Raw genomic sequence first — 25,935 nt, forward strand, 5'->3', positions numbered from 1 at the left:
TGTACAATTAAAAATAAAATCAAAGAAAGGTTTTACTGTACGAAGTAATAGGTGCAGTTGTTGAAGTGTGCAGCTTCAATTTATTTAAGCTACGTGTTAAATATCCATGTAAATAACGCATATTGACGCAAACAATGGGTCATGTGATTCCCTATTTTAGCTTTAGAATCATAAAAAATTCAGTGACCTCTGACTACAGTGGTATACCCGTGTGACTTATCGCTAGCGCGTCGACATCGCAGTGAAACAGTTTTGAAGGATTCCTAGCGTGGAGGACCTGTTTCACGTTTATACGTCTTCTGGCCGTTTCCTGTTTCAAGACTCACTAAACTCGTTACACGATATCCAGCGTTTCTCATGCGTCTTAAATTCCGTTGGGGAAATTCTGCGCTAACCGGATCGCTTATTCCACGCCGTATTGAACACGATTTTTGACGAAATCGTACTATAACATAATTTCTGCCAAACTAGGCACTGTTTGAGTCAGCACTTTATTCATATAAAGTTTTATTCTTTTCCTCGCGTATATTTTGGTCTCGTTATGAATATTATTTTCACCTCGCAGAGATTATCAATGAATTTTTATTTAGCACTAGGATCGAGTTAAAAAAATCTGAAAAATATATAATTAGATTCTTCGAAGTTTCCCCTGTAAAATGTTTGATCATAAAAGTCCACTGTTAATTAATAACGAAGCGCTGAATTGTTAATTTTCACCGCGTGTTTTTAATAAAAATTTAGTTCGCCATGAGGTCAATGATAAGGTAAAGAATATTTCATAAAATTATTCGTGAAAGGTAAATTTAAAAGCTTCAAAATTTTTTATTGTAAATTTCACTACTTTTGAAAACACGAACTAGCGAACAGTGAAATTGATTTTCGCGTACTTTTTTTTTTATAAAAGTCATAGACATATATTTATTAAGATTTCAATTTGCTTGTGTTACAGTTTGGATATACCTACATCAATTTATTTAATGATTTCCTTAAAAAAGCATCCATGTATTCTCAATAATTGCAAAAAAAAAGAAATTCAAAATGAGTGATGTTGATCCATGCGGTAGTTCTAGCGTTAAAAAGACCTCCGGCAAATTTTTTCGAACGAATCCACATAAACATTCGTAGCCTAGCGGCCATTAACAAAGGGAACACCGATTCGCCAGTTAGATAACCGGAGCGACGCAATTAAAGGGACATTACTCGTTTGTATTGATAACCGGAATGGCTGGATTACTGCCAGCCATCGAATTTAAGGCCGCCGCCGTTAAGGTGAACGCAGAAACTTAGCGAACGGTGTTCCTCGACGTTTCGCGAGGATAGAGTTGCTTTAGCGCGCTTATCCTTAAAGCTTGAAACGTGAATTATATAACAATCGAGTGTACTGGTTACACTCTTAGGGCCCGGCCGATCGAACCGGCAGATAAGACGCGTTATTGATTCTTCCTGATACGAAGAACACAACGATAAATTCAATCTTTTACTTTTTCTCGCGTTGGTAGCACTGCAGGAGGACATCGCTGAGAAAAAGAACTAGATCAGTTTTTCTCGACTGTCTTGCTCTTTCTTATGTAACAGATTTAATCTCGCGATTCCTCATTTTTCATCAAAGATAAATAAAGTTAGATTCATCAAGGATAAATAAAGACTCGATGGCGCAGCTGAGAAATGGATGTCTGATTGGTCAGTTCTTGTCTCTAATCTAATTTTCGATGCTGACTTAGTATTCCTCAATATGGTTACACGTAGTTAGTCAAGATTATAAACGAATGACGCAGCGAAGGACCTTTCTTGCCCCTATGTCTCAGAGATCATCAATAAAGAACACCATTGGCTATAGACAATGTCTAACGAGATGGCACAGGGTCAAGATCTCTCTCTATGTAGCTCTATAGTTTTAATTGGTTCCGTGTAACCGTATCGATGATTAGCAAATTAGTATCGAAAATGACTTGAGAACACATGGAAATTGACCAATTACATCTACATCCCTTTCGGACCTTATCTCTTGCTCGACGAAAAGTTCGCGATCCGGCACGAGCGTTCTCGAGCCCGTTTTATTTCTCAATAGAAAAAGGGCGTGGAAAGGACATTCGATGCTGGGGATTCCCCATTATCGCCGAGACGGCCGCCCCTAATTCCGGGGAGATCCATCCCCGAGCGGCCGGCGCGCCGGGGTGAATTGCGGGAGGACCTTATTATTTGAACGTTCCAACATTTAACAGACTCGTCCGATCGTCACGGTTTACACCGGAGTTCCTTGTATCCGGCGCGTTCCCAAAAACCGGGCGCGGAAACCTCTAAAATATTTAACGGAACGAAAAGTTGCGGCGTTTACGAGCGTATTTCATCCCCCCAGCTCTTTCATCTTTCTTTTTTTAAACACGGGACACGCGGTTTTACACGGTGTTAATAATAAAGCGACGTTTTAAGAGCGCACGCTAATTTTACGCTGGCGAAAGAGAGAGGAGAAGAACGTGGAGAGGTCCGGATCGCCTTAATATTCATGCGAACGGGGGTTCCGGAGCCGATCAGTTCGCGTCAGTGAGAAATGTGGCTTGCGCCAGTGCGGCACGAGTCGCCCGAATGATTCATACCGTTTCCCTCGTAAACCGCGTTGCCGCGGGCGGCACGAATCATTTCGGCAAAGTTCAGTTTCCCTTGAATTACGTAAAGAGAATCGTACTTTTGTGCTATTTATTTATTTTTTTCCCGTTCTGTCTCGCGCTGGATACGACGTTCCACGAGAAAATCACATTTCGAATCGTGGAACGACAGTTTTTTTTCTTTCTCTTCCCCATAGGGGCTTCGTTTTCGGGAAAATCGAGGTTCAATATTGGCCGAGTGCGCGTGCACTCGGATACAGTGGAGGAACGCTCTTCGATTTACCGTCTGGCGGCGGTGGTGGTGGTAGTAGATTCCTTTCAACCCATGGGTTCCCTGGAGTGACCTAAACCCCGAGTGCACGCGCACTCGGTCAATATTCAAACTCGATTTTCTCGGATCCACGGCCTATTAACGGAAAAGAAAATGATGTTGCCGCCGGTGCCACGTATTTCTGACGGCATTAAATTCGCGCTCGCAGGATCGCGTTCGTTTGTTTTTTTCCCCCCTTGCTAATTAAGACACAAAGGTATGGTACCTTTTTACAAAAAGGAGCTGCTCGCTCGGGGTTGTCCTAGTTTCGCGGTGCGGCGAGGAATTAGTTAATTCTACGTCTCGGATGGTATCGCAATGAGACGAAATTGTTTACTCTGCGAGAAATTTATCCTGGACATGGACAAAATAAGCTCTGAATAAAAATATTGATCGTGGCGATTTGCATTCTCTTTTTCTGTTTGATTCGAGAAACCGTGAGCAAGTTTTCGGAATATAACTGTTATTCGACGGAGAGGTAGAACAGCAACGGACTGTGGCGAAGAGGAGTTTCATTCGTGTTTCAAAGAAGTCGGCATAAGAGCACTTAATTATTACGGACTTTTTTGCAAACGTTGCAGTGTGTAGGAGAATTAGTTCTATGAATTTGCTGTTTAAGACGTAGAATCCTCTTCTTTCTGCCTCGTTGCGATAGAAACTCTGCACTGTTCTTGATAAAAAAAACTTGCTCTACGAATGTTTCTTTTGCTTCTCGTTCTTCAGCAATCTGTTTTAGGAGAAAAAACAACATGAATTCGCAACGAACACAGATGCGCTACTACGACCGATTAGAATAATAAACGCAGTACGCGATAAACGATCACGTTACAATTTACACGCTTTCACAACTATCGCATTGTACGGATCACGCGTGGCGTCATCGCGCAATAAAACAAAATATCGAACGACCTTTCCCGCGAAGAGTCATCGCTGCATGAAGTTACACGTAGAATTCCGAACGGAGGAATAAAAGTAACACGTGAAAATCCAATATTTCGATAAACTGAACCAATCAAGCTCTCTTTGCATATATCATCCGATTAGTTAACTGCGGAGTTTTATGCGTTTATTAGAAATTTAAAAGTGGACAATTACACAAAACGCAACCATAAAATATTCAAAGTATGGTGCATTCTACTGTATTCATTACGAGAAATCTTCTATCGTAATTCCGTGCTCCTAATTTCGTTCTTGAAACTTCGGATTTCCATAAAAATGCGCAGTCCGCCGATTTCAATTTAACTAGATTTCAACTTTGTACTCCCATTCGCGAATCGTCGCATGAAATGATCGCGTAAACACCGGTGTCGACGATCCTATCGATAGCCTCTGAAAGATCATCAACGCGTCATCGAGATCGCGCGCGAGCGTGCAGCCGTGTGTCCGATTTATCGTTCGGTGTATTCCGTCGCACTAAAATAGTTTCGGTGCATAGGGCGCGTGGTTTTCGCGATGCAATGGCACCACCAAGTTATCGCCGCGATACCAATTTCCGCACGCGTGCAGAACGGATTCGCCGGTTGAGAGCCGCTGTCCTTACGTAACAGCCATTATCGTGACTCGCGTCTTAGGAGATCGGCGACGAAGGAGGCGGTCTCACTCGCTCTTCGCCGGCCACGGATTCCCTGGAAATCTCGGGTCATTCTTATAAATCGGCGTCGCCGAGATCCAATAGTATTAACCCCTTGCTCTCGACAATATTTTTCTCCAGACATATTCATTATTCTCTGACGAGGTATCAACGATACTTCCTGCAACTAACGTCTAAGATACATCTTGCGTAAATGAAACGGCTGAACTACTTTATTTCGATGTCCCGTGTGTTGATACATTATACGAAATTTAATATTGAGTTTTAAATTTGATGGGTTAATTGAATGGCGACTGAAAGGCAGCTCTCGAGTGCTAAGGGTTTAACCAATTGCACTCGAAAGTTTTTCACTGGAAATATTCAATTGATGAAACGTGGTCTTAGGTCTGAAACGTAGGTTCGAAATTTGGGAACAAAGTTATTTTATTTACACGGATTGATGGGTTGTATGAAGTTTATTATTAAATGTCGAACTTCATAACTTTGACGTATCAAACGAAATTAATACTAGGAAATGATGGTAGATTGGGAAAGTGAGATTATTTTAGTGGATAAAATGTTTATAAAAAAAAAACATTTTTTTATATAGAAACTCTTGAATTTGTTTAACTCTTACGTTGAAGGACTGCTACGATTCTGTTAGTTACCTAATATATTATTTTGAATGAAAATAAATCGTCTTTCATTTGTGTTACCGTTCCGCCGAATATTTAATCAGTGACCGTTATTTTTAGCGACGTTAGATTCAAATGTAAATTAATTCAAGTCCAAAATTAGAAATCCTAAAATTAAAAGGAAAAAAGTTTCCGGTACCCCCAATAATTTCGAGGAAGTGCACGTACGCGGCACCGGGTGTATTTTCGTTCGTAGACGAAAACCGAAGGTGGCTTGGTCGAACGCTGACATCATTCGCGTACACGCGGAGCCAAGGACGCCGAAGAAAACACGGAGGATCTTGCGCGGTCGGTTGCATCCTCCTCCGTTGATACTGTCGCCGTGTTTACACCTTACTGACCGATGATTTTATCCGAAAATTATTCCTTCAGATTTCAGTGTGCGCACTTTACGTATAATATGTTACAATGATCAACACTCGAACTACTGCACTCGTCAAAATGGTGGGCTTCAGTTTTCTTATTTCGCAATTATTGATATCTCGAAAGTGTTAAATATCCAAAATGATTTTAGAAATAAATAATTTCAATCGAAAAAATCTATTGTTACCATTTTTATGAGGATTATATATTAGTTTTATTAAACGCTCGGTAGTTGTAATGTTAACAGTGCATAGGTTAGTGTGATGCTGTCAGTGTAATGCTTGTCGAATTTTAGATTCGAATCTAGATTATTCGATAGATTTTAACCCTTTTCACACAGAAGTGTTTCTGCTGCATATATTATCATTTTTCTAATGAAATACTAATGTAATTTTTGATGGTATTAAACAGAAGGGATAGGACGATTTTATTTCAGTTGCATTACACAAAATTTGATGTTGAATATATAACTTCATAATTTTTCTACATCAAACCGTGAGTTACTTCTCGAATGCGAAGGGTTAATCGTTGGATGACTGGAGTCATGCTTAGGTGACACAAATCGCTGAAGGATTACTACTTTTTATCTAGCGGAAGTCTGACAATCTTGTGTCCTATAATTTTTTTCTTCAGCTAGAAGAAACAAAGAGTTACTTTATTCTTGATAATTGCTCATTGGAGAAGGAAATTATACATTCATCATGGGAGTGAATTAACTGACGACAAAGGTTAAATATTCATAAATGAAAGATCGCGTTTCTCTTTGATCGATGTGAATATTGTTCGCATTGACGAAGACTATTACCGTTAAAGTGATCATTAATTTATAAGAAAGTAGAGTTTAATTACTTCCGTCTTAATTACTAGTCTAGAAATTATTACTGGAAATGACCTGTCGGATCGCAGACGAAATTGCCGTTCAAGAATTTGTAAAGAAGTCCTCAGCTGTTGATTATTGATTTTTAAAAGGCTATTAAATACCTGTCGGTGGGTGAAGTATTAACACTTCGACGGCCGCATTTTTCGCGAAACATCTTGCCTGTCACCGATGTCTTCGGTAAATAGCGACGAACGGAGTTTGCAGTGGCGGACGAGCTAATTGCTAATAAACTCTCGTGAAGCTATCGTGTCAACGATAAATGCCTACCGAATTAATATTTCATTTTGATACAGCGTTGAAATCTGCTGATTAATTTCTTCCTTCGATTAAATGTCAACTTTAATCAATTTTAACTCGCATAGTATCAATACAGTAATTTAATGCTTAATATTTGAAAAGATCATTAAATGAAATTTCATATTTAAGAAGTCCAGGAAGATTGAGTTTTCGTTAAGAAAATACATTGTACCGATTGAAATATTGAAGACAGTGTATAGTTTCTGAAGTAAGTTCGGAATACAAACTACAGTAGAAAAAGTGTTAATTTTGTTGTACCGCACGAAGTCTTTATCGTTGATATTTCCGGTGGCCGGGTCCATTTTGATTCAGTGTTTTAAAGATATCGCGTAACTTCTCACTTATTTATACCTGACTTGTATTCTTAGTTACTTATATCCGACTTAATAACAAGATTGTCGCATCCTGTTTAAACAAGATAACAGTTTGAATGGTCCAAAATATCGCTGCTTGTAAAATCGTTAAAAACGTTCTCGTGTCGGTGATTAAGAAAGAAGGAATTCGCCTCAATTTCTTAAAACAATAGGTACAAAGTAAAAGTGTTCCCCACTTTTAGAAAACATTTTGTTTTGCATTAGACTCCGAAGCAAACGCTTCATATCTGCGCGTAAGTGTTTACCATTGGGTCAACAAAGTTGTTGATTTTATGGCAGATACGAAACTGGTTCTCAGACTTAGAACTTAGAACAGTTACCAAGCAACTGCGCATCTCCGCTCAACTTTGCAACTTCGCGGTGGGACGCGATTTCTAGTAAGATCCATTTTTTACGAACAATTGCGAGGGATTTTCTTTGTTTCTTAAGAACGCCGCGACGGACGTATAAACTCTTAAAGAAACGCTTGCTAAATATCTCCTTTCTATTTTAGTTCTATGGTAGTTCTCTGAATACATAAAAGTAACACTCGAAAGAAAGAAAAATTTCAAAATACATTTTTAAAGGGTATTATTTATAAATCCGCTACAATATTAAACGCTTAATTCAAACGTGTACGTAATCGGTAATTTAATAAGTGGATACCGAATATATTCGATTTTCATTTTGTAATACTCTTACATGGTAAACAATAGGAATATTAAGCGGAACTTTTTATCGCGCACGGACAGTCGAGCTGGCGTTACAAAATAAATGATGCGAAATTAAAATATTTCAGGATTATTCGAATAAATTTATCTGCTAATATTCCGGCTCCACAAGAATATTATTTCATGTAATATGTGTAGGATTCAATATTGTTAATTTGATTATTTCTCCCCCGCGTTTAACGCAGCTCCGCGGGAAACATAACTTTTTCCCTTTCCTAAGAAAACCGGGAGTCATAAAGTACGAAGTGCCACCATCCCTTAGAAACACTTAAAAATGAATGGGGCACACACCCCACTGCAGTAATCCACGGTTAATGACATCGCAGGGGGCGATGAGTGCAAAGGGTTAACCTGAATCAGCGTGTTCCACATGGGGTGAAAATATTAAACGCCGGTATACGGATGAATACATTCGAGTACGCCACTACGATGAATTAAATGTATCGATCCTTGGTTATCGAGCGATTTCATCGCGAGTCATGCAACAAGTATAAAATTTATATGTAGCCGTGCACGAACCTGCGTTCGCATTTAACCCTTACGAGGGCAATCGAATATTCAGGCATATTTGCAGAATTATTCATACTCCCGCAAAGACATTTGAAGTCAATAATTTTGTGAATTAAGATTTATGCTGGAACGAATCTTCGATATAACACTATGAAGATTTTGATTATGCAATTTAATTAAGTCCCTGTATAATTTAAAACGTTCGCTGCCATGATTACAAGATAATTAATGTTAGACGACTTGTGTCGGATAAAAATGTGTAGTAATTAGTATTTATGTAGATGTCTCGGTATCAGGATATTTAGTAAATATCTAGATAACAGTGTGACATAAGAATTACGACACCAAGTAATTAGCAATTACTTTTATACATCCTTACCACGAAAGAACAAGCGATACACAAAAAGCTCACCATTCTTGCAGCAGTTAACGTGCCAATCAGTAAACGACTATCGCAATTAGACTCGTAACGAAATTCCCTGGAGCAATAACGAAACCTCTCTTCACGATTGCGAATAACCACTCGCAATCTCGTGCACGCAGGTCCACCGAAGAATTTCTCCCCCGTGACGTAGAAAACCTGAATAAAATCGTGCGCTCTCTATATTTAACTCGAAACGATGCAAGACATACGCCCACCGGAGTCAATGTGTCAATAATGCACGTGTTTTCCCCCGAAAACGAAAATAACACGTTATTTTCCTCGCGGGGCGTATCATCGACGGTAGAACTCCTGTAACGAAAACACAACGTTGCAGCTGTTCCGCGCGTTAAGTAAAATCGTTCCTCAATTTGCTAGGTGTTTCGGCTGACAGGAAGAAAAAAGGGGGTTATCCCGTTGGCGCACGCGACGGCGGCCGTCGATGATCGCAGATCGCGTGACCACGACAATTTCTTTGCAGAAACCCCCGTTGAAACCAGGTGAGAAGCGATGCCCCCTTCCGACGATCTAAAATGCCCCAGTGTTTCATCGCGGGATCCTCTGCCGAGCGTGATCACGTGACACGTTCGAGGGAGCAAAAGCTAACCCGCTAAAGGTATTCCACGGTCGAGGCGTCGCGTTCATCGAGTGTCGATTAAGCCCCGTGTCGTCCGATCAGTGTGACCGAGAAACGATGACCGATTGAATGCCACGTGGCCTGACGAGCGAGTCATCCGTGGACGCATCCAGGCCGAGGATAGGGGATCAACGAGAGTACCGCGGTGAGCGCACGGTGCATCGCCGGAAGGAAAATGCCCGCGGAAGGACGCAGCCTACGGTGGATCAGTGGTAACGAGGTCGTCGAGCGGCATCGTTCTCTAACGAAGGTACAGATAACGGGCTGATGCCGTCCCGCACCTGCGATGATTCGCGAGGACGAAGAAGGGGAGGGATCCAGGTGGAAATATGTAAGAGGCGAGGTGGACATTGTCTCGTCGGCACGGATCGAGTGCCGCGAGGAAGAAGAGGTTGGCCTTATACAAGGTTTATAGTTTGCGTAGGATAGACGATGAGCGTCGAGGTCGACACGCTGGAACTCGAGGTCTTCGAGGTGAGTCCTCCAATCCTCTCGAGGACGCGACGAACGGAAGTCTTTTTCCTCTCTTTCTCTTTCTCCCTCTCTCCCTCTGTGTTTCTGTCTCTTTGTTTCTCTCTAGCGCGCGAGATCGCTCTCGGCGACCGAACTTTCTGTTGGGACTTGGGATTTGTTAGTACGGTCTCTCGGGCTGATTAAACGCGTGTGCCAGATGTTACGATGAAGTTGCCGAAGAATCGTGTTAACTCGTAGAGGATGCAAAGGACTTGCAACCGTTCTCCGTGATTGCGCGGGCGCCCAGCGATATTTCCTTACCGCGATTCTGTGAACGGAAAATTTCTATTTAGGAATGGTTTTGATGCGTTGATATTGAAGCGGGAACGGTATTAAGTTTGATCGTGTCTTTTGTTCTGTTTGATGCTGTTGGGTTTCGTGTTTATGCGAGGAAATGAATGGCACCGTTTAAATCTTAGGAATTTGGTATATATTTGCATTGTAATTGACCAACACTATCCAACAGAAGAATGATTGAAAATCCGTGATATTATATTAAAATAAATTCATTGATTTATTATTACCGTATTATAGGAATAAATATTGTAACTCGTTTAAAGGAATAATTTATAGAAATGAATACATTTGAAAATGTGTCCATTGGACGCTACTGGGTTATTAAAGGTTGATTTATCGAGTAAAGGTATTACAAGGGGACGTACTGAATCCACGCGATTTTATAGATATTTATGTGGAAATTTGTTTGAAAGTTGTGTAAATTTTCCGCGTTTATGGGACATCTTGTTTAGAAGTTCTCGTGTGTTGTTCGAGTAATCTTGGCCCCTAGGAGTTAACACGGTAATTTCAATTAACTCGCGACAAAAACATCGGGCGAAGATGAAATCCCTTTGCAATTTATTTTTTGAATATCCTATAGACGAGATTTTATTGAACGCAATATTGGAAGTAAATCAGAATGTACGAAAATAACTTCTAGAGTAAAATAATAGCGAGCCTGTAAGTAACTTTTAAATTATGTGGTATACACTTGATTCTTGCACACCTGTGCGTTTAAATATTCAAATCGTTTGGTTTCTGTTGCAATTTATATACCACTGCATAATCGCTGAGACTGAAGTGTGTTTTTGTTAATCAATAAACGAACTTAACGTGGAAGAGTAGGTGGAACGAGTTCTCCCGAGCGTAAAACGCTTATACGTTTATAATATCATCACTGGATTTCCGTTCGCTGGCTCTCGTGTGCCGTTTGACGATTAACACAGTTTTTACGTGGCTCTCTGCGTACATTAAATCGCAAAACTGCAAAAGAAATTGTCAACGCGAACCTCTTCGTGTTTCGGTTATTGGAAACAAGTACCTTCTCTTCGTCACAATTAGAAAAATTGTTATTTTCAGCTACCAGAAGCAATTCTCTACATCAGAATGAATCTTTCGAAAACAACAATCTTGTAATATCAACGAATAGACTATGCATTTATGCAGATACAGATTTTCATGCATCAATGATCAAAGACTGAAATCATAGAAAAACTTGTACATTTTATTAAGAGTCCTGCCACAAATTTCAAAATAAAATTCGAGGTTTACTAAATCTCTCGAGCTTCTAACAATATTGAAATCTAAAAATCATCTATACACGACAAATACATCAAAATTTACTGATACCAACGTATATAGCTCTTGGATTCCATGAAGTCCCTGCAGTTCAAAATGGCTCCTGCAAACAGATGGTTGCACGTTCCGAATCAAATGCGGAGTTCAGCGGTCTGATCGTTCGAATTAGAAGTGAAATGCTCCTTTTCAAATCCTTCTAGTCAAGAATCAAACGCACGACCTATCTTTTTATCGATTTGTCTATAGTCATCCTTGTGAGTTCAAAGCTGATTACTTTTGCGCCTCCTAACGTCTAAGATAAATTATGTCAGGTGCTTTGAGCCATGAATAGCTAATAGGGGTTGGAAGTTTACGGTCCCATGTTACTCATCTTATGCGCTGCTAAGCCACTGTGTTAAATATTTGAATAATTCGAACGGTGGAGGGATGACCTCGCTGCTTTATAGCCGAATGGGACCATGAATTTAGACGTTCGAATCAAAACGGATAGACGGGGATCTCGTTAAAGGTATTCTTCGCAGACCGTCGGATAACGGAAGGTCGATTCCGCGTTGCATGAATTCGTGTATAGTCCCTGCGCACGACGATAGAAAGTTTTCTTTCTTTCTTTCTTTTTGCTTTATTGAAACAGTTATTGACTCCGTGTATGTATGCACATGTGAACTACTTCGCTGTCACACCATTCTACGAAAAATGGATGGTACACAAAGCTCACAATTCTTTTTCTTATTACATTGTCCTATTGGAATATCGCGTACAGTTCGCGTTTTCAGCAGCTTTTATTGTCACCGATTCTTTATCGACGGAGTCGAAAGCGTCGAGCGAGCTTCTCCGCTACATACCGGGTGTTTCATAGAAAATATAAACATTAACAGATGTTTTTGTAACTATTTTTAGCTTAGAATTGATTGCAATATTTATCGACCTTTCTTATTCGTGGCTGCGTAAAGATTTTTTAAAACTGGAGATTAAACATTTGGAAAGATGTATCGGCTTTCGAATTAATGATTCGTAGAGAAATATCGTAAATTTGTATGGATTAATTTAAGAGGATCGAAACTGAAGAGAAATCAGGTTTGAAGAAGAATAAGAGTTTTATTTTTCAAGATCTTCAAGATCGTTTTGATATTGTGATTTCGATGGTTCCTATGCGTGACTGTTTTTAAACATGGCGGAATCCATTCTTCTCTTTAAACCTCTTCCCCGTGTAACTAATGTTTCCTTTGGTTTTCTGTGTCGACGGAAATGTAAACAGAAAGTTAAAATGATTATGGAAACAACGATCAGGTTCGTTCGAGATGGTTTAGTAAACAGAGCAACAAATGCAGGGTAACGCGACCGTCCGCGCGAGCCATATACACGTCGACGTTCAAGGTAATCGTCGGAATCCGATTAATGAAGATACAAATTGCTGTGCTAGTTGAATCCTTACGTTGTGCCGAGTGACTTTTGAAGTTCGAGGTTTATTTCAACGTGCAATAATAATTAACGCAGTTGATCTCGCGGTTTTCAGGAATTCAGAGTGTCTTCTTAGAATCATTAATTTTCTATTAAAATTAAATTCCCTTTGACTAATAGCCAAAGATACAAAAATTTCAGTTTGTATAAAATATATTTTGGATTTTTAAAGAATAGATTTTATAGATAAGATAAAATTTGTTATAATAGTGTTATAAAGATTAATATAAAACATTTGTATCCCTTTAATTCGTTCACGTGATAAACGTATCAAACGAACGTATGGTAAAAGTAATAACATTCTGTGACAATATTCGTCTAATAGGAATTATAAATATGATAGACACAGAAACCGCAATGGCGTAGTGTAAAGATAGCCGTTTCGTAAACCGAAGGGTACGAGTTCGAGTCCCACCGGTTTTTCCAAGCTTCTTTCACGTTCAGGCATTTTTTCCATCCTTTCCCCATCACCGTCGATGCAAGTTCAATCTAGTTACACGCAAATGACATTATTGCGTGCGGCATGAACCAACTTGCTAGAATAAAAAAACAATGTAATATATATGGGATCTTTTGAGCCATTCTTCAAAACATAATTGCAGTTTGGTCAAGCAGATCCCGAACAATCTTTTTTAACGTTACACGAGCCAATTGAAAATCATATTCACTCAAATTATTTTCTCGTATAATAACGATATCATTAACACGTTGACTGGTGACCCCCAAACAAATCGAATTATTATAGTTCACTCTATTAAAAGATGATTATTTGAAAACATTTCTACATTATAGATAATGCTAGCTAATGTGATGGCATTCAGCTAGACGAACTTGCAATAATAACAATGCAATTCAATCAAATGATTTAATATTATATATTTTCCATTTCGAGTATTTTTCTTTATGAAATCATGCGGCACTTAACATGTTAATACGATATTAAAGTTTCGATTCACTTATATCTTAGTATACACACGAGTATATATTTAAATAATTTCTCGGTAAAGCCTCCCTATTCTAAAATTGCAAAGGACATCTAAAGTAGGTCATTTTGATCTATCTGCTAGATCCATCGTTAAAATGAAAAGAAGAACGTATCACGATTTACATCGTGTTAAACAATAGATAGCCAACGAACGATAACCGATTAACCGTCCGCGAAGATCATCGAACAAATTGCCGCAGCGGTCCCCAATCTGTACACAAATATTTGATTTCCCAGAAACCTAATTTCCCCAATTGTTTTCGAGTGACGCGACGGCAGTAGGACAGTCGTTGTTCGTGGGAAACACGTCGGATGCATAAATAATGGCGTGCATGATTTCCGATAAATGGCGTTATAGGCGCCGCGGATTCACTGTAATCCGCGAGTAGTCGCAGCTTTATTGCGGACGCCGGAAAGATCCGTCGAATCGCACTTGTCGTGTGTCCGTGACACATTTCCGGCCGTGTTCCCGTCGTTCCGCGCGTTTGAACCAGTTCTCGAATGCACTTTCTGGAGCGCGGACGCCGCTTAATAATTTTTCTATACCCATTAGGGGGAACGGCGCTCGCGAAGTGACATCGCCTAGTCTATGCGGAAAGTAGAAGGCAATCGATATCCCCGTTTTGCGCGTAGAACAAGCGCGGGTGGCAGCAGCAATCGCCTGTCTACCCCGTCCGGTTCGAACATCCCGATTGTTTTCGAGGGCAATTCCGATTCTTCCGTGACGCTCGATTATTCATCGTGTCTCAATTCAAACGTCGAATCTTTTCAAACTTCTGGCCCTGTGAAATTGTCGTTTACCCGCGTGAAATGGCGAATCGAAATGGAATTTACTGATCTCTTTCGAAGCGAATGTCTTTCCGATGCCCTGCAGCCTTATGTCTTTCAGTTCGGAATATATAGAATAACGACATTGTTGACGCACGCAACGAATACCAATCAACCTACGCTTATGTAAAGACTGTCTAAATGTTTTCTAAGTTTCCGGTAAACCGATTTGCAGTTCGATATTGCTTTATTCGCTCGGACGTTTTATGGTTTCCACGCGTGAATTAGATCCCTTTCTGCGGTTTGGATGATGCGCCGTTGCATCAGAATTCTAATTAAACTAAAGTAGGACTTCGAGTTTCGCTGCTGCTGATCCCTCGGACGAACCCTGTTTGAGACGATCAATCTATCAACTGCAAAGAACAGAATAGTTGTGTCAGCGTCATGGAATAATTGAAATTTATCGGTGGTGAAAGTGTTAGGCATTTAGCTTGGAATGACATCAGTCACACGTGCTCGCAATTAGGCTAAAAGTTCAACAAATCTTCCTCTCAGCGTTTACTTTATCCTATGCAACGTAATATTATACTGCTGTAACTGTAGAAGGGTGCAGATTTAATACTTTATCGAAATGCTCAGCTAACAATAACTATTGCAAAATTAAGACACATATGGCTCGCGCAGTCGTCGATTAAGCTCCAACTGTAGTGGTTAACTTTCAACACTCCAGTACATTTATATAGATGTTTATTTTTCAAAGAATGTTCCCCCGGCCTTACAAGTTTTACTACAAACGAATGATTCTTGAGAAAATTTTTACAAGATAATTTAAGGAATGAAGCAAGGAAAATACATCAATAAAATACCTAAATAGTTTTGCTTCTGTACAAGGATTTTAAGAATGTGTCCGTCGAACGGTATCGTCTAGGGTTAAAGGGGTTGCTACGAGGGCGGCAAGTCCGCCCAAAGTATCGGCTAAAGAGGGAGTCAATAAGAGGAAACAGGGGCCACGTAAAAATTGCGTTCGTGCCAAACGGCGTGTCCTCGACCAATCGTTCGCGCGTTACTCCGCGTAATCTGTAACGGCAAACGCCTGTCGTGTGACGGTCGAAGGTGAAGGACTGCGACGAGGCGGACAAAGTCTCGGCAGCGTGCACGACCACGAAATCGGACGCCGAAGATAGCCGGAAGGGATCGGCGGCGACCGTGGGCTCGGTCTGCAACGACGATGAGGCGAGCAGCGGCGTGGCGCGGAAGAAGAAGAAGAAACGCCGGAAAACGCGGAACAAACAGCAGCTACAGCTGCACCACCTGCCGCAGGAGCCGCCGGCCGACAACCAGCACACGGTGGTGAATCTGGCATCGTCCTCGGACGAGGTCGAGGCGGTTGGCGAATGCTCCAAGAGAGACTCGTCCAGCAGCCTGGGCGGCGCCAGCCGGCACAACACGTTCCGGGAATCGTTGCTCACGGTGCTGGGTAAACTGGTGATTTGGAAGGGCACCAGGTACCGCTCGGCAAACGCCGCGTCCTCTTCGTCATCGGCGCCGCCGAACTCGCCACCACCTACCGAGTGCATCGGCCGCAGCACTTCCTTCTTTTCCAGCGGTGAGTTCCGTCGCGTTAGACATCCTTCAGCTTGTAGAGCAGCATTCGCAGAATGATCCTCTATGACTTATGTGGTGTCAGTGTTATTAAGTGTCCCGATTGTTTCAATCGGTGTCAGTTTTTGATTAACCCTTTGCACTTGATTGTCGAAGGGGATACTGTAAATGTGATATTAAAATCTCCAAGTGCAAAGGGTTGAATCCTCGATCAGAATGATCCTCTATGGCTTATGCGGTGCCAGTGTTATTAAGTGTCCCGATTGTTTCAATCGGCGTCAGTTTTTGATTAACCCTTTGCACTTGATTGTCGGAGGGAATACTGTAAACGGGATACTAAAATCTCCAAATGCAAAGGGTTGAGTTCCCGATGAAAGCAGGATGACGCAGTTGGTGTTCATAGTGTGGTTCAAAGTAAGAAGTGGTTAAAAAACATGGATGTTTTGTTTATTTGATAGAATAGAGTATTCGTCTCGTAGAGCTGAACTGTATTTAAGATTATTTATACATATTTCGCCTGTTTTGTTCTGAGCCTCGCTCTACCGGTTAAGATGGCAGGGGTCAAAGGGAGACGTTCACTCGGACCGGTAGTTATGACAGTTCAGTTTCGACACGTCCTTGTTATTGGCCGAGTCGCGCAAAAAAGAAGCAAGCGAAACGGAATGCGATGAAGTGAGTTGTACGAACATTTTTACCGAATCCCGAGCACAAGGAAGTTCGACTACTGTTTCCTGGAAGGATCGAGGTAGAGCGTGCAACCGATTTTCCTTGTCCCCCTGTGCTGTCTTAGCCATCAGAGCGAGACTCGGGATGAAAAAGACGAACTGTACACAGGTCTAGTCAAACCAAGCACAATATGGAGAAAGGGGCGATGAAGTCTTACGTGTTTCCTTTATTGGCGCAACATCGATCGTAATCTATATCGTCGTAGAAGAATAAATATTTGGTAGAACCATTCACTTGATTAATATCGAGCTGCGAAACGACCTCATGAGTTTCGAAACACGCTATGTATCGCGCTTGAGTATTTCACATGACTTGCAGATTCGGTACGCGCGTCCGTAAATAATCCTGGTACAAATGAAATTTTGCCGGATCCGCCTCGGAAGATCATTCGAGCTTATTTTCGCCTGTTTTATTGCGTTCTCGAACTCGTAAAAAGTCAGACGCACTTGACCCCGTCCCCGTGATTCTCGGACTCCATGAAAAGGCGGTTGTTCGTGCAAAGGGAACAGCCGATTGCGTCGGAAGTACTTGTCCGTGTTGTAATCAGATAGCGGCAGCGGCGGCGGCAGCGTTGGCTGCACGATGTTGTAACGTTTGCAAATTCTAGGATCCATTTAGATGAAGCGGTTACGATAATGGACTCTGGGCGTCGGGGAAAAACTGCGGCACGTTAGTCAACCCGGTTCTCCCTGCTTAATCCTGTAATCCGTTTTATTTGCAAAATGCCACCCCCTCGCCTCTACCACCGTTCAACCCCGTTGCGTAACACCGTTGACCACATTCGCGCAAATGAGTTCGCTGTTTTTTTTTTTGCCCCTCCGTCACGACTTAAAGCGTTTGTTTACCCGGCTTTAATTGCAGCCGCGCACGCAACCGGGACAGTCTTATTTTGCAATTATAATAAATCATTAGCTCGAATCAGTGATTACGCGTCGCGTTCTGCATTCTAATGATTCTTAATAAAAACTCTTTATATGTTTCCGGAATAAGAGATTCATGTAATCGTGCGCGAGGAATGTTTGATTGGAAAATGATACTTTCAACGATCTCTAAACGAGTTCACGGGAGCATTAGATTACTCTGAGCTTGGAGCGTTTTCCGTGTTGGAGGAAAATTGAAATTTGCTTCGTTTCGGGGCCAGTGTCCGACAATTGCTTGATGCGCAATGATAGATTAAAGCTTCTCAAGTTTTTTTTGTAATTCTCCGCCGCGAAGTTCTCCTTCGAAGCGGCTCGAAGGTGATTCGAAATTCGCGAAGCTTGCCTCGACTTCAAAAGTCCCACCTACACGGTTATAAATAAAGTAGACAGATGTATTTTTATTCCGCGTATAATAGCGCCTACGTTGCGCGAGGCTCGCTGGATTCGGGGAGGTAAAAGCCTCGAATCGCCGGCGTTTTTTCGTTTGTTACTTCATTGCGACAATGGACACGCACTGTTATTTAGTATCGTCGTTGTTTAATTGGCGGAGGCAGCGTTCAGCCGTTTCCTTCGTGCGTAATACTTAATTGACGCTTTCACTAGGCTCTTGTGATCCTAGTCCCGGACAGCGGATCACAAACTGCGAAACGATCCATGCGTTTCGTAGCACTAGAAATTAACACTAGAACTACCGAGCATTTAAACCAACTTGTCTTTTTGTTCCTTCATATGTTTTATTATAGTATTCAAGTGAAACTATTTAATTTCAAAATCATTTCGGATATCGAAGTCTTTTTAGATATCAATAATTGCGCGAAATAAGAAAACTAGAACCTGCCGCTGTAGTTCTGGCGTTAATAATTTCTCAAATGAGTATCTACTTTGAGAAGTAATAATAAAGGAGTAATAAAGTGAACTGTTACTTTCTTCAGTAATCGTTAAAGAAGAAATTAAAGACCGACAATTTCGACCTCTTTTATATTTCAAGCTCGTATTACATTTTTAGAATGTAAAGCATAAAAACACCGCGTGCCAATGAGAATCATCGAGCGGCGTTTGGATCTCGAACGAGAATGTTTTGCGTGTAGTCGCTTAATGAAATCGTAATCCCGATACAATGTTGGTTCTCCTCTTTCTTTTTCTTTTTCAGAAACGGAGAGGCGAATTCGCGCCAATAATCGCGAGTTCAACTCACAGTTTAATTATGCGGTAAGACAAAAGCTACACGCCCGCCGCGGGTTCCGTTTAGCGCGTTAATTAAGCGCAGTTCTCGATGACAACGAACGCAACCCCGTCTCTTTCTGCATTTTAGAACAACTACATCAAGACGTCCAAGTATTCGGTTCTGTCGTTCCTACCATTAAATTTATTCGAGCAATTTCAACGGCTCGCCAACTTTTACTTCCTATGCCTGCTGGTGCTTCAGATGATCCCCGCGATCTCCTCTCTGACCCCCATCACTACAGCCATACCCCTTATAGGGGTGCTCATGCTCACTGCCATCAAAGATGCTTACGACGATTTTGTGAGTATGCGAAATAACCGAGTATTGACTTTTCCGTTGAAGAAGGGGTGATTTCTCGTTGATCCTTCCCGACGATGAGAACCTTCGTGTTCGTCGAGATTTTCTTTGTTTTCGAGTCACGTATTTGTACGAAAGAACTGAAAAGAGTAGAAAAGTAGAAAGAGATATTGTGCAGATAATGGAAGCTTGTTGGATCTGCTAGAAAATAATTTGCTATTTGCGTTAATAAATTCATAACACTGACTCGAAACGTTTTACGGATATAATAAGTTATGGCTCTGCTGCATTGCAGAGAAGAATATAAATACACTACACGAAACAAGTAGATTGTACATATTATTCTAAATTGGTCTAAAAATCTTTTCGTTGTTCTCAACGTGTTGCATGGAACTTATCTTTCTTGGATGAGAAAATATTATTTTTGTTTCCGTTACGTAAAAACGAATACAGGAATTCAACGGTACGTGACGCAGGAATGGTTAAGCATAATGAGAATCTGATAGGTAAAAAATTATGTAAACTCTAAAGGTCACCTAGACGCTACACCCACCACTTAGCGTTAGATTACTTCATCAGTCCATCTACAGTAATTCTCCGTGTATCAGAAACAACTCACGGTAAGCTATTCCTAAACACGTGCGGATGCCATATCTCAGAAGTAGAAACTTGATTTGATCAATTACTGAATTGATCCGATTATAACACTGAATTAGGAATTCATGTCCCAAGGAGATCTTTTATCTTGATCGTAACACGATCTCGCTTTTCACTCAATGTACATATCATTTTTGACCTTGTATCAGTTCAAGTATTACTAATTCATTGCTACTGTAAAACCGTATTATACGACGGATGATGAAAATAAAGGTGACCTTCGTAACCCGAAGCAAATAATAAATGGTTTTTGGGTGAAACGAAAGGTGCAATGAAACCAGAATAACATTCATCCTAAAAGAGTGAATGGAATATATTGAAGATCTACTGTCAAATGAGAAATCACCCCTTTCGATTGTTGAACCGTATCGCGATCAAAGAAATATCGTTACAGAAGTTATTCACGACACTTATTAATCTATGAAATGAATTTTAGCAACGGCATAGCAGTGACTCACAAGTGAACAATCGGAAATCACAGACTCTTCGGGGTACCAGTCTCCGAGAAGAGAAGTGGTCGCAAGTCCAAGTAGGAGATGTAATCAGAATGGAGAACGATCAGTTCGTTGCTGCCGACGTCCTTCTTTTATGTACTAGTGAGCCAAACGGTCTCTGTTACATTGAAACTGCGGAACTAGATGGGTTAGTATTTGATAAGAGAATGTGCCGGTGAATCGATGCGAACGATTAAGAGGAATAGAGAATTCATAAGACTGTGGATTGTTTCAGGGAAACGAATTTGAAGTGTCGGCAGTGTTTAGCCGAGACTGCCGAAATGATGGACAACCACGAAATGATTGGTCAATTTGACGGGGAGATTGTTTGCGAAACACCTAACAATTTGCTAAATAAATTTGATGGTACTCTTACGTGGAGAGGACGAAAGTAAGTAACTCTTCTACAACCGTATAAATCATAAAAAAAAAAAAACATTAAAATTTATTTTCTCTTTATGCGAAAGAGGCTAAAGAACATTGGCATAACAGATTTGTAGATTTTCGTAATTAAGAATGGTAATGTAAAAGAAAATACTAACAGATTGTTCTTTGCCTGTCACAGATACGCATTGGACAACGACAAAATTATATTACGGGGTTGCGTGCTTAGGAACACGCAATGGTGCTATGGGGTGGTCATCTTTGCAGGCAAGGATACCAAATTGATGCAAAACTCAGGGAAGACCAAATTTAAGAGAACCTCTATAGATAGGCTGCTGAATCTCCTGATCATCGGGATAGTGTTCTTTTTACTTTCCATGTGTTTGTTCTGTATGATCGGATGTGGTATTTGGGAGAGCCTCGTGGGCCGTTATTTCCAAGTGTATCTACCCTGGGACTCGTTGGTGCCTACCGAGCCCATGGGCGGTGCCACAGTGATCGCTTTGCTTGTGTTCTTTTCTTATGCTATTGTATTGAACACGGTGGTGCCAATCAGTTTGTATGTGAGTGTTGAAGTTATCCGATTTGTTCAGTCGTTTTTGATTAACTGGGACGAGGAGATGTACTACGCACCTACGAACACACACGCGAAGGCAAGGACTACTACCTTAAACGAAGAGTTGGGACAAATAGAATATATATTTTCCGATAAGACCGGGACTCTCACGCAGAATATTATGACTTTTAATAAGTGCTCTGTGGCAGGGAAATGTTATGGGGACGTTATTGACGAAGTTACCGGAGAAGTCGTCGATTTAAGCGAGGTGAGTCTGTTTGTCTCTTTACATGTAACCAGACTCGATGCTGATAATGGGGTACGTTGCCACTAAATCGTTTGCCGTACAATGGAATCACTAGTCCTTTTTTTTCTAGCTTCTAATGTTATATAAGCGTACAAATTTGTTCTTTTTTTCTTTTTAAGTGGAACACTTATTTATTATTGCAACTGAATTTATGTGATTGCAATGTTCACTGCACTAGTGATATATTGGACTCTTTTTCCTGTCGTGTACATACCTAACATCAGAAAATACAAGTAATTTAATAATTTGATGAAAGAAGGAAACACGCTTGTTCTTTAGGATATTGTTACTTAAACGCAAACATTTCATTTTATTTTTAAAATATACACACTTCTGTTGAATATGATTGAATCATCAAGAAATATTAATTCTCAATAAACCAAGTTCATTCATTTCATGTTTGTTATCAAGAAGAATGTATTATTAATTTTTGTTATTTAAGCAATAGAAACTATTGTTAGAATAGTATAAGTATCAAATGAATGTGTAACGTGTAGCATTTCGTTTCTTGATAACAAAATAGATACAATCAAATCATTTCACAGTTTGGCCATATTTTGCATAAGTTTTCATGTACATCACTTAGCATGTGTGTGCTGCATGTAGACGGACAAAGCTGCCCAAACGCCAACGATGAGATGGAAAAACGGCCAAGAATTTGTCCAAGTTTATACTCCAATAACTGGTCCAAACGTACGTCTACTGGAACATGTGGACAGGATATCCAATATAATTCCAGAACCAGGCATCTATGGCAGTTCGATGATTCCACATAAACTTTCAGTACGCATGTTAATAATTATTGCACATCCTCCAGAAACGAAGAGTATTTTACTTCATGTTCTGTTCTCTATTTACTGCTATATTTCTTTCTGTTGCTTTCAGTTCTAAATAATTAGACGTTATATATGGTATAAGTATTATTGTGTTTTCTAAATGCAGTGAATGACACTAAAAGTGCTTTTTCACTTAAACACCCTTAGTGTACTAATTGCATGCGTAGTGCTACTTTGGTCTGCTTAGATAATATAAATTAATTTTCACAATGCTTTAAAGAATTATAAAATTATAACATCTTATGTGCCTGCTGACTTACATCAAAACTATTTATCTGGAGGCAAGGTATTTAACTTCTAGTTCTATAGTACTTCCGTTTTCACGTACCATCTTTTCTGTGTCGTATTAACAGAATATCAATGTAAGAGGAACAACACAGTTTTATAGTAACATATACCGTACTTTTACAGACGTTACCAGCGTTGGACTTCTCGTTTAACAAAGACTACGAACCAGAGTTCAAGTTCTATGATGCTGCACTACTGGAAGCTGTAAAGCGGAATAACGAACACGTTCATAGTTTCTTTCGATTATTGGCACTTTGTCATACTGTTATGCCCGAGGAAAAAAATGGGAAGCTAGAGTATCAAGCACAATCACCGGACGAGGCTGCCCTTGTATCCGCTGCAAGAAACTTCGGTTTCGTATTCAAAGAAAGATCTCCGAATAGCATAACGATTGAAGTCATGGGCAACCGCGAAGTGTACGAACTACTTTGCATTCTGGATTTTAATAACGTTAGGAAAAGAATGTCCGTGATCTTAAGGAGGGACGGCCACCTTAGATTATATTGTAAAGGCGCGGATAATGTTATTTATGAACGGTTAAAGAAAGGCAGCGAAGACATCATGGCGAAAACATTAGAACATCTTAATAAATTCGCGGGTGAAGGCTTAAGAACATTGTGCCTTTCGGTCAGAGATCTGGATGAACAGTTTTTCAATGATTGGAAACAACGTCATCAGGAAGCTGCCTTGAGCCAGGAAAATAGGGATGACAAATTGGATGCGATCTACGAAGAAATAGAGAAAGATATGACGTTATTAGGCGCGACTGCTATTGAAGATAAGCTACAGGATGGTGTACCTCAAACTATTGCTAATTTAGGTCTTGCTGGTATCAAGATCTGGGTATTAACTGGTGACAAACAAGGTAAAAATATGTTTAAATTTTTCTGAGTTGCGTCTAGTATGTATGTATTATATAAGTGTAGAAGTACATCATTTTTTATAAAACGATACTTATATTATTTATTTTATTCGTATACAGAAACTGCTATCAATATTGGCTATTCCTGCCAGTTGTTGACAGATGACCTTACAGATGTCTTTATAGTGGACGCTACTACTTACGATGGTGTTGAAAATCAATTAACGCGATACTTGGAAACAATCAAAACAACGTCCAGTCATCAAAATCGGCCAACTCTCTCCGTTGTCACATTCAGGTGGGACAAGGAAAGGTCAGGCACATGAAAGAGACGGAGTACAACCATTAACCTTTTCCATACCTATTTCTGACTAATTAACGCATTTATTTTCGAAGTTTCTCTTTTGTATTGAATGTGGCATCATGTTCTGTGTAACGCTTTCTTTGTCTGGTTATGCCTAAGAATAAAGTTTTTGAGATTTAGTTCTATGTTTTCGACATTATAAAACACTGAGAGGTGAAAATACCAAGTGTTGAAATGTATGATATTATAAAAGTCCTCTTGCTAGATATAAACTAAGCATTTTCAATAATGTTTCTACTTTGAAACTATTGAATAATTAAAATATTATTTGGCATGCATTTCACAAGATTGTAAAAATGTCGATAAGTTACATACATCGAACCTTGTTTCAATTCAATTTAATTTCACTCAATTTGCTATGCATATGATACCAATATTCTCAGGTTTGAATTGAGTTAATTTCCTTCAAGTTTTCCGATATACAATAAAGCATATACTTGCATGCAGAATTGAAAATATTTATACACATGGAAATGTTAAAGTTGTACCAAATATAATTCTCCATACTTTAATAACTGAAGGATATTCAAACCATTTACCACATGCTTGTCAATTATTCTTTCTATGAAGTAGATACTTCATTATAGTAGATTAGGTACTAGTCCTTTTTCTTCTTAAATACTACAATTTTTTGTTCTGTACATTTTCAATGCCCCATGATCTTATTTCAATATCAATAGCCCAAATCAATAATGACAATTACCATGTGCTTGATACTCACTCCTTCTCTTTCTGTATGCTTAAAATTAATCTTAGTAATAATGATAATAACACAAAGAGTATGGTGCTTATGTCACATTATTATATCAGTAGTCCATGATACAGTGCACTGTGTGTATTGTTTATAATTAATACGCATCGTTTTGTATCCGAAGAAGCAATTGAAGTTTCCCTTTTTTCTTATGCAAGTAAAACTCAATATTTTATCACATATTGTATTTGAAAAAAATATTACACATTCAGTTCACTTTATAAAAAAGATCGAGATTCAACTTCACGAAATTGAAGCTTTATGCCTATAGAATATCTATCACCTAAATTTTATATTTTTCATATATAGCAGTGATACTGAATACAATCCTAGTAGAGACGAGCAAGATGAACACGAAATGGAACAGGCAACCGGATTCGCTGTAGTTATCAATGGGCATTCTTTAGTTCACGCGTTGCATCCACAGTTAGAACAACTCTTTCTCGATGTATCAAGCCAGTGTAAGCGATACTAAAAATATTTTCATTTTTCCCCCCCTATGAATTGCTACTTGATATTATATGTTTTAAAATTTTAGGTAAAGCTGTGATATGTTGTCGTGTAACACCCTTACAAAAAGCAATGGTCGTCGAATTAATCAAGAAAAACAAAAATGCAGTAACTTTAGCAATTGGCGATGGTGCTAATGATGTCTCAATGATTAAGACAGCACATATTGGTGTTGGCATCAGTGGCCAAGAAGGATTGCAAGCTGTTTTAGCATCCGACTATTCGATAGGACAATTCAGATTTTTGGAAAGACTGCTTCTCGTTCATGGTAGATGGTCATATTATAGAATGAGCAAATTTCTTAGGTATTTTTTTTACAAGAACTTTGCGTTTACACTATGCCACATCTGGTTTGCCTTTTTCTGCGGATTCAGCGCACAGGTATGATCTTCTTTTTCATTTGGCCGATTTATATAGTAATATAGCGTTTTATGATTAACTTATTTGATATTATAACGATATGATGAGTTTAAGGCGAATATGATAT

The 25,935-nt window shown here is 39.8% G+C and overlaps 1 protein-coding gene across 11 annotated transcripts in view; it reads left to right on the top strand.

Moving 5' to 3' along the window:
• Positions 1-25,935, top strand: part of ATP8B (ATPase phospholipid transporting 8B) — an 82,036-nt gene that overhangs the window by 50,421 nt on the left and 5,680 nt on the right. For 4 of the 11 annotated variants that reach the window (XM_031982827.2, XM_076371650.1, XM_076371651.1 and 1 more), the window contains exons 3-12: positions 19,068-19,126; positions 19,230-19,442; positions 20,533-20,738; positions 20,826-20,981; positions 21,156-21,798; positions 22,444-22,620; positions 23,085-23,826; positions 23,944-24,136; positions 25,248-25,399; positions 25,477-25,829. In XM_031982827.2, coding sequence (XP_031838687.1) covers positions 19,068-19,126; positions 19,230-19,442; positions 20,533-20,738; positions 20,826-20,981; positions 21,156-21,798; positions 22,444-22,620; positions 23,085-23,826; positions 23,944-24,136; positions 25,248-25,399; positions 25,477-25,829 — 2,894 coding nt within the window. Of the gene's footprint in view, positions 1-9,214; positions 9,845-15,782; positions 16,276-19,067; positions 19,127-19,229; positions 19,443-20,532; positions 20,739-20,825; positions 20,982-21,155; positions 21,799-22,443; positions 22,621-23,084; positions 23,827-23,943; positions 24,137-25,247; positions 25,400-25,476; positions 25,830-25,935 lie in introns of all 11 variants that reach the window. The other 7 variants (XM_031982825.2, XM_031982821.2, XM_031982822.2 and 4 more) reach the window with 7 other exon arrangements.

The sequence above is a fragment of the Nomia melanderi genome, chromosome 10, assembly GCF_051020985.1.
Source record: "Nomia melanderi isolate GNS246 chromosome 10, iyNomMela1, whole genome shotgun sequence".
Classification (NCBI taxonomy): domain Eukaryota; kingdom Metazoa; phylum Arthropoda; class Insecta; order Hymenoptera; family Halictidae; genus Nomia; species Nomia melanderi.